A 13,307-nucleotide genomic window follows, 5' to 3' on the forward strand; every position below is an offset into this window, starting at 1 on the left:
TTATCTCATGTGCATTTTCTTATGATGATTGTGGAGTGGGATAGAATGTAGTTTTTACTTTTTATTTAGATATGGCTGTAGTTTTTGTTTAGTTGTGGCTTATGGGTTTTTGGGTAGTGGTGCTGGTTGTTGCTTATGTGTCTTTTCAAACAGGGAAATGAGTAGCTCATGTGTAACTAACTCTGTGTTTGTATTTAATTAGTTTTATTTCAATGAAATGGAAAAGGAAGAAAAAATTATAGCAAATGTTACTTTGTTTAGGAGAGTCATGGCTTCTCTATAATTGAGTTGTTAGGAGGTCTGGTTGCCTCGAATCAACCTTTCCCCTCTCTATTTATCTCTTTTGTTTGTTAATTTGTGTTACAGCCGATTAGCTACGAACATTTAATCTTTAAAAAATGAGTATAAATGTGGCTGTTGGCAACAGGTAGAATTGTACTTATTTTTGTTTTAGATGAAGAGGTATTTTTCACTCGGGTATAAAAATTGTACAGATATAACTTATCCAAACTACGTATCCTGGAATACAAGGTAACCCAAGATGAAGATCTTGCATGAAACCTCTCTTGAGATAAAACAGCCCTATAAATTATTTCCAGCGTTGTTTTATCTCAAGAGAGGTATCATGCATGACTTACTATTACTACTAATTATGCAACTCGGGTTCAACCCGAAAAAAAAGAAGTCGGCCCGGTGGGGTTCAGGTTGAGTTTTGCCAACATGGGTTGAATTTGGGTCGGATCGGGTTGGGTTGGGTTGGAAAAAGGGTTCCCTTGGGTCGGATTGGCCTCAACCCGACCTGAGTTGCAGCCCTAGCTTTGTTTGGTTGCTCATTTTGGGGGGATTGTAGGAGTTTCAAATGCTTGAGATCTTCCAAAGATCTCCCCAAAGCATGTTTGGTTGTCATTTAGACCTTTGACCACTAGACAACTTCTAGACGTCATTATTGCTTTTTGTCCTAGGTGGCGCCCACATGGCGGAGATGTTTACCCCATAATCTTCTCCTCTTTTTTCACCATAAAATGGAGAAATTTGTATGGGGAATTAAGAGAAGATTCTTGTCTTTTTTTCTCTCTCTTCCCTTTCTCTCTCTTCCACCCTAGATTTTGATAACGACACCTTATATCTTCCGCTAATCTTCTTGCGCAACCAAACACTAATCACAAATGGCCGCAAGAAATGGAGCCGCAACACTGGTCCCTACCACCGGGGGCAGGAATCTAGCCCATCTTCCTCCACTAATACTCCTACTGGCCCCATAACTGGCACTATGACGATGGCGGGACTCTCCCAGATTGTGGAACCTGTCGACTACGTCAATGGGCAACCAATGAAGAAAGTTGCCTCCAACCCGAGGGCCAAGTCGGATATCTCTGGATCCTCTTCGAGTTCGAGATCCAGCGCCAGATAGAGGTCCGGATATACATTCGTGTTCTCCCTGTCTCAAGGCAGTTCTCAAATCTCCATCCGACAAGCGATGATGGTTGATGCCACCACCCTCGAGGAGCAGGTCATCTACATGACCGAGCAACTCGAACGACTCAACAAGGCGAACGAGGAGAAAGACCTTCAAAGTCTTATTCTTTTTTACTTATTTTTCTCCTAATCTCCCCGTCATCCAAACAAAGCTAGCTACCTAGAATAAACCCGACCTGCTATCTCCGTAAATAATTTACTCCCAGCCGGTAATTATTGAGAGAGTGGCTTTCTTGTAATAATTTTTCAATACCAGGTGCCTTTTTGTAAACTAATGACCCTATAAATAATAACATTCGCCCGTCTGCTCATACCATTGATCACGCCTTGAAGAAAAACTGGACAGTTTCTATCTCCCTCTCATAAAATCGGTACCTTTGCCTATTTCTTCCTGCTCTCCGTTTATTCGATAAATTCTCACCCTTTTAAACCGATTTGAATTCGACGAAATTCACGATACTGTTTTTTAGTACGAGCGAATTCCTCATCCTCTTTTCGCTGTTTTCGATTCAAACCCTAACTCCTCTGTGTTCATCCTTTGTTTTTTGGATTCGACCTCTCCTGCCAGTCTTCAAATGCTAATTTGGAAGAGATTCTAGTCGATTTTTCTTCTTCTTTCTTTATTTATCCAAATCGAGCACTTTTTATCTTCGTAGCAGATTATATGAAACCTAAACCCTAGAAAACTGTTTTTATGGTATTCCCTTTTTAGGGTTACTCTTCATTTATTTGCGTCTCTTCCTTCCTTTCTCCCCTTCTTTGTTTTTTGATTCTTCTCTCTGTTTTTTTTGCTTTTTTCTTTTAGAAATTACAACTTGCGTAGGTCCATATATCAGATCTATGAGCTTGCATAGATTGAAATTATCTGCACCATAATTATTCAGAAAGGGGAAAATGCTAGGTGGGTTGTATGGAGATCTTCCCCCACCTTCTGTGGATGAAGAGAGAAGCACCAATTCTGCAGTATGGTCGAGCAGCGCAAAAATGGCACCACCCACATTGCGTAAATCATCCTCGGTCTTCGCTCCCCCTCAATCCGTCTTGAAAACACAAAGCTCACAAACTAAACCCAAAATCCCAATCACTTCCCAAACAAAACCCCTAAGTTCATCTGCCCTTCCATCCGCTCTGCCCGACGATGGGGTTAGGAGCCCAGCATTTCAGCCTGCCCTTGTAGGAGTCACATCGACTGTGATCGAGGAATACGACCCTGCAAGGCCAAATGATTACGAAGAGTATAGGAGGGAGAGGAAGAGACGGGCAGTCGAGGCTGAGATGAAGAGGGAGCTTGAGAGGAGGCGACAGGAAGAGGAGGAGAGGGAGAGGGAGCGTGAACAGAGGGAACGAGAGGCGGCGGAGAGAGAGAAGGAGAAGGATTACAGTGAGCCGAGATCATCATCGTTGAATATTTCGGGTGAAGAAGCTTGGAAACGACGGGCGGCGATGAGTGGGAATTTGGGCGGAGCTGTGCCGAGGTCGCCTTCTCCACCGCCTAACGGAGATGGGTTTACTATAGGAAAGTCAGGTTCGGTTGGACTGGGGGTTGGGGCAGGTGGGCAGATGACTGCTGCGCAGAGGATGATGGCAAAGATGGGGTGGAAGGAAGGGCAGGGACTCGGCAAGCAGGAGCAGGGGATTACTACTCCTCTGATGGCCAAGAAGACAGATAGACGTGCTGGAGTGATTGTGAATGCAAGTGCAGAGAAGAAGCCGAAGAGTGTGAACCTCAATGGACCACCTACACGTGTTCTTCTCCTTCGGAACATGGTAACTATACATTTTTTTCACCCAAAAGTGATTACGGTTTAGGCTTAAGGTAATTGGTAGTCTCACTGTTTAATGTTTTTGGCTTCGAAACATGGTGACTATATTTTTTTCACTCAAAAGTGATTACAGTTTAGACTTTAAGGTAACTGATAGCCCCATTGTTTTATATATTTTCCGCACAAGCCGTTGGTGTTCATTCTAACAATTCATTTAATCAATATGAGTTTGCCCTAAAGTTCATCATTGCCTTATGATCAATAGTTGTGAGCTGTAAAGAATGCCTTCACTAGGCCATATAAAAAACTATTGGCTGCTTGGTGGAGTCTAGACTGTAGTCTGATGTCACCTGTTTCTGTTTGATCCTTCTCCACGTATAGACTTAAAGGTTGTCCTACCCTTAACTGTTGCATACACTGCAACAGCTTTGTTGGTAATGATTGTGTGTGTGTGTGTGTGTGTGTGTGTGTGGTATCAGGATTAGACTTAGTCAATTTGTGCCGGGTAGATTCCTTCACCTTCTTCATGAAAATTTTCTAAAGGATTCATTAGCCGACCCCAACTAGTTTGGGACAAAGGCTTAGTTGAGTTGGGGTTTGGCCCGCGGGAGTGGGGTTGGCAGTACCCCTACCAATGTATTAATTAATGAAGAAAGATTTACATTCTCACGTATGTTCCCCTGGGTCTATCAACTGTTACAATGTCAAGAAGGAGGGGAGGGGAATATCCTCCCCGTTACAAGGACAATCAATTTGGATAGAAAGTCGGATGTGAGTACTCTCCAGGAGTTGAACTTACGAAGGTTAGCTCGGATCTTTGCAAGCGTTGGTGTATTCTTCCAAGCGCATCTGTATTGACCATTGATGGAGTTTACGGCATAGAGGGAGTCTGATTCGATCCAGATGTCAGCTATCCACATTTTATGGGCAAGGTAGATCTCTTGATGGATGGCGTTTATCCCCAATGAGAAAATTTCTTACCTACTGGTGGTTGTAGAGAGTAATCTCCGTATGTGCCTCTCCAAGTGTCTTATCATTCCTCCAGCCGCTACCGTTCAAAAAAAATAAAATAAAAAATCATTCCTCCAGCTGCTGCTCCATCTTTCTCTAGAGAGGTGTCTTTATTTAGCTTGAAAATCCCCCACCCCCTGGGCTTGTCCCATCTGCAGCTTCTTTTTTCTACCAACTTTGTCTCTAGGGGGCATTCTAGGATATCCTCTATAGATTGGTTTCTCGCGTTTAAGTTGACTCCAATCATTAGTTACTGAAATCTTTCCTTTAGCTCCGTAAATATCACCTGTAATATAATCTTCTCGTGCTTGTTTTGTTATCAAACAGCCCAACATTTCTTTCTTGCCAAATACGGTAGATGAAAGTCGCATATGCTACTTTTATAGCACTTGACGACTGTCCTCTGCCCGTGAACAGATCGCATCCATACTTCCTCATCAAATAGTAGCCTGTGGGGCTTTCTCATAAGCGAAATCTTCATAGTATGGATCTCCATATCCAAGCTGAGAAGGAACATGCAAAGAAGAGGTGATCAATCCCTCCATTTTCTGTTTTGCAGAACAAACATTTATGATTAGATCTGTTCGCTAGGAATTTTGGCTGATCTCGGGTGTTAAACTTTCCATTCATTGCTTGCCACGCTGTATACGAACCTAAGTAGTGTCAGATTTAGACTTAATCAATTTGAGCCGGGTAGACCCTTTTGCCTTCTTCATGAAAATTTTCTAAAGGATTCATTAGCCGACCCCAACTAGTTTTGGGACAAAGGCTTAGTTAGGTTGAGTTGAGTTGAGTTGAGCTTGCCATGCTGTGAATGCGTGTTTGGGAATATGACCAGTGGCTCAAGGTATACTTTGGTGCTTCACTCTTATGGTGTCCCATGCACTTTTTGTCGAGAAGGGGCCATCCGCATTAGGCTTCCAAATTGCTTGGTCCTCCTCTCCTTGCACTATTAGAGCCTTGGATAGAATTTGTTTCACTTCCGTGAGTCAAGCCTTGTTGAGAGCAGTGATGTTCCTAGCTGAGGTGACATATTCTCCATCTCCTAGGATCTGATCTACGGTGAACTCACTGGCTAAGGCATTGCTGCAATCGTACCTTGAAATTTGAGTTGTTAAACGACCATCCGAGTGTCATGGCTGCTACTAGAAGTCAATCCCCTTGACCCTCCCTATGATGTAGCAGATGTTATTTGCCGGCAACATCTTTGCTTGCAACACGCTTCTGAATCCCCAGGAAGGGTTAGAGGGGCATTTTCACGAGCCAATTGTTTTTGCCTCTTATGTATCTGCTGTTGATCTAGTCACACCATGGGGTATTCCTTTTGCTGATAATATGCCAAAATTGCTTGATTTGCGACGTTTTGTTTATGTACACCAAGCGCCTAATTCCGAGCTCACCCTCCATTTTTCGGTCTGCAGATATCCTCTCATTTCCCAAGATATTGGATGGTAGCTTCTTTTCATTTCGCATCGTGCCCATATATAAAGTCTCTATGGTTGCAAGAACTCCTTTGGGGATGCTAACGGCTGATGTCCAGTAGAGTTGGTAGGAATTAAGAACAGCCCTTACAGCTCCACTCTCCCCACTCTGGGCAGGTGCCGCTTGTTCCTCATTGCTATCCTTCGTATCAAGCTTTCTGATAATTTGATCTTTTTGGCTTTTTTTCTACACCTGTGAAGAGAATCTCCCATTTTTTGGTATTTGCTTCTAGACCCAAGCATTCAGAGAATCTCCTCAAGCATTCAATGATTCCTTGAGCCAATTTCATTCTAGCTGCAACAAGATCATCAAATCATCAATGAATAATAGATGAGTTCTAGTGAGCATACCTTTGGAATATGGAGTTGCGATCTGCCCATTATTCCCTGCTTCATCAAGAATAATGGAGAGGGGAAAGAGGGTCGCCCTGTCTGTGCCCATTTGGGGAAGTGAAGTAGTCATAGGAAGAAGTGAAGAACGATTAACTGGAATAGAAAAGGACGGTTTAGAGATACACTGAGATAACCATGCGCACCAGTCTTTGTCAAATCCTTGTTTGTGCATGAATGAAAGGAGAGGTTATCTGTTTACTTTGTCGAAGGCTTTAAGGAGATCTACCTTTAAACGCATGGTAGGCTTCCAACCTTGCCTATGGAAGTTGTGTAAGATATCATGGGTAAGAAGGATAGTGTCTTGAATGAGCCTTTGATAAACAACGACTGCATTGGACTGATTATCTTTTCCATGAAACTCTCGAGCCTTGTTGCCATGATCTTCGTGATGATTTTATAGAGGAAGTTGCATAGGGAGATTGATCGATACATTTCTGGTGAGCTGCCAGCCTGGGATTGTTGATTTTTGGAATTTGGACTATGAAGGTCGTATTTACCTCTGCCAGAAGCTTTCCTTTGGTGAAAAAGCTCTGAATTGCTTCGGTGACGTCATGCTTCAGTGATGTCATCCCCATTTAGATACTAGAACCTCTGGTAGAACTCTCCATTGAACCCATTAGGTCCAGGGGCTTTGTGGCCATTGGCTTGCATTACTGCCATCTCCTCTTCTTCCCTTTCCACTGGTTTTGATCAGAAGGCAACATCTTCAAGGGTTAATTTCCTGCTCGGCTCATTTGTAGATATTGTGCAAGATTTGTCTTAACTGAGCACTCCCTTGAAATATGATGTAATGCTATTTGCAATTTCCTCGGCATCAGTTGTTAGGTTACCATCAACCATGTTGATACCCATGATATTGTTGGTTTCTCTTCCTGTGTTTATTTCCAAGTAGAAGAAGACCGTGTTCGAGTCTCCTAGGTTTAACCCAGTACTGCCTGGATTTTGGCCTTGCCATTTTGCCAATGATACTTCATATTGTGCCACTTGCAAATATTCCTCTCTAAGCTTGCATTCCTTTTCAATGAAGCCCTTGGAGGTTGGTTCCTCAGCTAGCTCGGTCTGGGCTTTGTCAGCTCTTTTTTTATAATGGGGAGTTTTACATCTTTTTGCTTGAACTCCGCTGCATTCAATTTCTTTATCTGAGGGTTTACCTCTTTTAACTTTTGAACGAGTCTTAAGTTTTTTTTTTAGATCAAGCCTGTAATTTTTCTTGTTTATTTATCTATATTTCTCATCTACATACTAAGTCATTTTTCAAGGGCCTAGTATCTTTGCTTGACGAATGCTTGTAATTCTATTGTTACCAATTGTTGCTCAAATAGCTGAACACCCAGGGGGAGTTGTTTGCTTTTGTAACTTACTCATGGTGTCTATCAACCCGGGATGGTCAATCTGTGTTGTTTGGTTTGTCCCAGGAATTTTGATAATTATTTTTTTTTCATTATTTTATAGCTTCCAAAACCTAAAGTTACACCGCTGAACATTTCTGTTTCAATCTTACAAAGGGGTCTGATGCCCAAGATGATTTGGGATGCTGCCAGCATTGGCAAACTTAAAATTGGCTGACACTGAATTTACCTCATACGCACTCTCACACACTTAGACACAGGCACATTACATGATAGATAGTTAAACACAGACACCGAGACTCCAAGAGGAACATGATCTAGTTGTACATCATTAGCTCTGGAAGTTGAGTCTACAATCCAATCAAAGATGGAGTTTTGTTTCAATGGATATGTTCACAAGAGGAAAATGCCAATTCTGGTACACATTTTCAAACCTAAAAGGTATTCTCTGTTCTCTAAGGTGGCAATGTTTTTGTTCTTTTACCCTCTAAATCTCACTGCCACCTCTCAGCTCTCAGCGCAACATTGCAGCTATTGGTATAACTTACCGTGTTGTTAAACTCCCTACTAGCCTGCTTCTGTTTTAGTGTTGCTCTTTGGTTCAATTCATATTGCCTATAAATAGGAAAAAGAATGATTATTGGTTCAATCCCATCTTGTCTATGAGAGAGAGAGAGAGAGAGAGAGAGAGAGAGAGAGAGAGAGAGAGAGTACTCAGCCGCATCAACTGAGAACTCGACCGCTTCGTGCCAAGTCAACCAGGATTTGCTTTGGCCGTGTTTTGACTCACATCCGCATTTTTGAAACAATGCTTGGAACCACAATGTTGACTATTATCCTGTTAAAATCTTCAACCGATTTATAGCTCTAAATGGATGATCGATGTTCTAAAGATTGACAAAAGATGTCATGGAGAATAATTGATTATCTACAATGGATTAATCGAGTCCTTCCCAACCTAGATAACAACTCCCCAAACCAATGTGGTCTCAACATTGTCTACCACTTAGAGGATGATGCTCTTGGAGCTTAATTGTGTAATTTAGTCATATAGATCTATTAGGCATCTTAGTTTAAATAGCATGTGTAGAGATTTGATGGTAGGCATTTTAGAGGGATCCCATACTCACATGGCTTCTTTAAATCATCTTGAAAATGCAGACATTATCCAATACCTCCTAAATAATATCTCAGTGATCTTAATCTTACTCACTTGCACAAATACCTTCCTACTTTAGTCGATGCAGTCTACCAATTTGATTTTTTAGTGGTAGATGAAAAAAACTGGTTGGTGATTGTGGTTAAGATATCAAACAAGATGCATTTGAGAATCTACTTTTACTTTTAACATGGGTGAGCATCAAAGACTCCTCGATGGGGAAAGGTGGCATGAGAATTAGTTTCTAGGGGATATCTCAAACAAAATGAACGTGGTTGTATCCTTTCACTTCTTAAGTTGATAAAGAGTAAATAATGTCCTATACACCATCCAAACTATAAGAGAGATAGATGGTGAAATCCTACTAAGAGGTGGTCAACTCTGCATCAACCAAGTACTAGCCTGTCCCTCTTTGGAGATTTGCCAAATTCTTTGACGAGATTCAAGACCGGGTGGAAGGGTCTTCAATTATATTTAGACATATCAGAAGGTCCTCTAATAATGTGGCAGATGGACTCACCATGCAGGGAGTGAGGAGATGTTTGATTCCTTCCCACCTTGATCTCTCTTTTTTTTTTGTATCTCTATGTTTTCCTTGGATCTTCTATTTGTACTTTTGGATTGATCATCTTGGTATTTCTTTTCTTCTTTCAATGAAATTGCAACCATTCAGAGAGGGAGGGAGGGAGGGAGGGGGGCTCACAATACGGTTACCCGTCATGTCTAGCGCCTGGCTAACTCTGAGTGGACCTGCTTGCTTCCACTAGGAACTACGGAGAAGATATTAAGATTACTGTCTTTGATTTCCTTCCTTCTTAGGAGTTTGTTTTATTAGCTATGTTTCTTTATTGTTGGAGTTGTGGTTATTTCTGTTTTGTCTTTTTCTTTGAGACTCCCTTAGTCTTGTGCTTTCGTGTTGTTTTTAATAATATTTCATTGCCATTCAAAAGAAAAAAAAAATGGCCATAACACATACATGCGGCATACGCATTTGATGATTGTGACTGTTGATCTGATGGGTCATCACTGGATGACTCGGTGGGTCCAGGTCCCATGCTGAATGACAATCCCATATGCAAGGTTGGGTCCTGCATGCAACAAGGGTCATGATCTGGTATATACAGATTTGATGACTGTGAATTTATTTTTTTTAAATGGTGAGAAGGATCATCCAATTAGGATGCAACCAAGGTCAATATGCTACACTGATGGGTGGCAAGATTCACAGACCCGATCACTCACACATGATGTGGTCATCCTTGTACAATTATCATTTTCCATTTTCCCTTGGTCTAAACTGTTAGTTTAAAAAAATGCTCTCATTTTAAATATAATACGAAAACAACTTCACAACTTTTGAAGTTGTTTTCTAGTTCTACCTTCTACGGTAATACAAAATCTTTGGTATCAAATTCGATGGGTGCTTCATAGATGCTACCATTTGAGAATTGCCACTTTCTCCTCCTCCACCTAAATGGCTGAATCCATCCCCACTGATGTGTGCATTCATGTTCCATGCAAAACTAAGTGAAAAACAGTTGATACAAATTTAATGTAAAATTAAATTTGTAAAATTAAGCCTTGTTTCGGAGATGCGTCAAACAAATAAGTATCGGACCAAAATAATTTACACCCGGATTCTGCCAATGACTTTGATAGTTGTACCAAGATGAACTTAAACAACTACATTTCTCTGTAGACATTTTTCTTTTGACTTGGCAATGTGTATTCTGTAGCTTGCATGTTGAAATGTCAGTGAGTCATTCCATCTGCATTTAGATCATATTACAATTTGTCTAGAATCTGTTTTGGTTTACATTCTTAGTAGAGGTTAACCATTGAGAACCATCAGAACTGATTGATTAATACACTTTTTTTTATTGATTAATACACATTATTCATTCACAATGGCTGCAAGTGCTATGTATTTATTGATTTCTATAGAAAATGGATTTACTTGTACCATGTTTATTGCGAACTTGAAGGAAAAATTAGAAAAAGATCATTTTTTTTGTGAATTTTTCATTCAATTCACATAATTAAAGAAATAAGTATCGGACCAAAATAATTTACACCAGGATTCTGCCAATGACATTGATAGTTTGTACCAAGATGAACTTAAACAACTACATTTCTTTGTAGACATTTTTCTTTTGACTTGGCAATGTGTATTCTGTAGCTTGCATGTTGAAAGTCATTCCATCTGCATTTAGATCATATTACAATTTGTCTAGAATCTGTTTTGGTTTACATTCTTTGTAGAGGTTAACCATTGAGAACCATCAGAACTGATTGATTAATACACTTTTTTTTATTGATTAGTACACATTATTCATTCACAATGGCTGCAAGAGCTATGTATTTATTGATTTCTATAGAAAATGGATCTACTCGTACTATGTTTATTGCGAACTTGAAGGGAAAATTAGAAAAAGATCATTTTTTTATGAATTTTTCATTCAATTCACATAATTAGCATAACTGTAGAAAATCTGTGCCAAATTCTATGAGATGAATGCTCTGGGGTAGTTGGTAAGAATTCTTGTTGGTAAACTAAAATGTAATCTTTGTGTGGCTTATAGCAATTGTCATGCAAAATTTTATTACACTTGATTGCTTAGTGGATGATTTGCAGCAATGGTTTTTCCACATCCTTTACTCTTGTAATATTGAGCCTTACCTCTCCCTCTCTCTCTCTCTCTCTCTCTCTCTCTCTCTCTCTCTCTCTCTCTCTCTCATAATGAGAGGCAAGAGAAAGGAAACACATTTAAACCCTGTACTTTTTATCCATTTGCTGCTTCAAAAATAAAAAACTTTTTATCCATGAAACATCTAGAAGGAATTCATGTCTGATTCTTTATACCTTTGATAGCTTGCAGTAGAGGTTTTAATCATCATTTTACATTTTCTAGCACATTTTTTTTATCTTTTTTTTTCCTTTTCTTCCAAAGTTGTTTTCTTTTGAAATCATTCCATCAGTTAGATGGATACTATAAATATTGTTGAAATCATTCCATCAGTTTGATGGATACTATGAATATTGTTGTGAAGAAGATAGGAATGCACTTAAACTGGAAAACCCAGTCATACATTGTTATGGAGACAATGATGGATTTTTTTGGCATTTGCAGGTGGGCCCGGGAGAGGTGGACGATGAGCTAGAAGACGAGGTAGCATCAGAGTGCGCAAAGTATGGTACAGTGACGCGGGTCCTGATATTTGAGATCACAGAGCCCGATTTCCCTTCAGATGAGGCTGTTAGGATCTTTGTGCAGTTTGAGAGATCCGAGGAAACAACAAAAGCATTGATCGATCTTGATGGGCGGTTCTTCGGTGGGAGGGTGGTGCACGCCTCGTTCTACGATGTTGAAAGGTTTGCAAGGAATGAACTGGCTCCAATGCCGGGTGAAATCCCTGGCTACCCTTGAAAATGGATAGCCGACTAAATTTGATGGGAGACTTATTTTTGTTTCCTTTAGAGGTGGGAGATGAAGTTGATGTAGTAGTCTTTGTATGTGAACAGTGGTGAAGACCTGTGTTGATGCTAAAGTTTTATTCAATTCAAGGATAGTAGTAGTTTGAAGAAGAAACTGATATAAGAACACTATTTGTTGGGGATCACAATAGTTAAAAAATGGGAAACTAATATTTGAAACTAGAGTTAGGATTGGACCGTCAAGGTCAATTGGCACCCTAGCTATTTGTGAAATTGATTACCCTTCTTTTATATTATACCCTAACCAATCGGACTGGAACGCATGACCAACGTAATCTATATAGCAATTAGCAACAGTCGATATTAATTGCACATCTATGCAGAAAAATGGACATTTGGACCCATCTAATTAGATGATCTCAACCATTCATTTGTTGGTCACCACCATCGATAGTCTGTGCTCCAATAATCTTCTCCATGGAATGATCCTAGCCATTCGATTTGTCAAGGTTTCTATACCTTAGCGTTTTGAGCTTTCTAAACCATCCATTTTAGGCCAAATATATTGGAGGGTTAGGATCGTCCCGGAGAATTTTTTTAGGAGATGGCCTATCAACAGCTGGGACCAAATAAATTGAACGGTTTGGATCATCAATTTTAGGCGGGGCCCACTTAATCCCTCTCCTCTTTGTGTCCAAATTGGTTTCAACCAGATCTAGTAACAACCTCTCGAAAACCCTAGCAGTAATATGCAAATATTTGAAGAAACCAAAGAAATTAAACCCTACCAAAATCCTATTTGCCGAAAGTTAAACAGCGAATTGACGTCAAACCTTGAAGAAGTTCGAAGAAATCATATCCTTGCGAATTCACTTTCGTTTGATCCACTTAAGTTTTTTTTTGTTTTTTTTTTTCCTACATTGAACTAAGGAAATTATCGATTTAAATAATTTATGAAGCAGAAAACCTGATTTCCATAGCTCTTTCTAAATTTAAGTTCGGTTATCTGGGGCTATTTTTGTCATGCAATCTGATTGGATTTTGAGTGTGATTTGTATGTAAATTGCAATCTGTTTTTTTTTTTTTTTTAAAAAAAAAATCATTAATTTAGTGATTAAATCTTTTTGCTGAGAAAATCCGCTGACAAATCTGATATGATCGTGCACAAATAAACGGAAAAGTAAAAATAAACACAAGCACAAGATGAACACTGATATTTTTACGTGGTTGGGCTTAGAT

The 13,307-nt window shown here is 39.9% G+C and overlaps 1 protein-coding gene across 1 annotated transcript; it reads left to right on the forward strand.

Moving 5' to 3' along the window:
• Nucleotides 1-1,807: 1,807 nt before the first annotated feature.
• On the forward strand, nucleotides 1,808-12,290 carry DRT111 (D111/G-patch domain-containing protein). Its single transcript, XM_077397674.1, has 3 exons — nucleotides 1,808-1,847; nucleotides 2,282-3,243; nucleotides 11,764-12,290. Exons 2-3 carry the CDS (start codon nucleotides 2,371-2,373, stop codon nucleotides 12,058-12,060), a joined length of 1,170 nt encoding a protein of 389 aa, XP_077253789.1. The 5' UTR covers nucleotides 1,808-1,847; nucleotides 2,282-2,370; the 3' UTR covers nucleotides 12,061-12,290.
• The last annotated feature ends 1,017 nt before the right edge of the window (nucleotides 12,291-13,307 follow it).

This window comes from Tasmannia lanceolata, unplaced genomic scaffold (assembly GCF_043159265.1).
Source record: "Tasmannia lanceolata isolate RefF3 unplaced genomic scaffold, GAP_Taslan_0.1 ptg000015l, whole genome shotgun sequence".
Taxonomy (NCBI): Eukaryota; Viridiplantae; Streptophyta; class Magnoliopsida; order Canellales; family Winteraceae; genus Tasmannia; species Tasmannia lanceolata.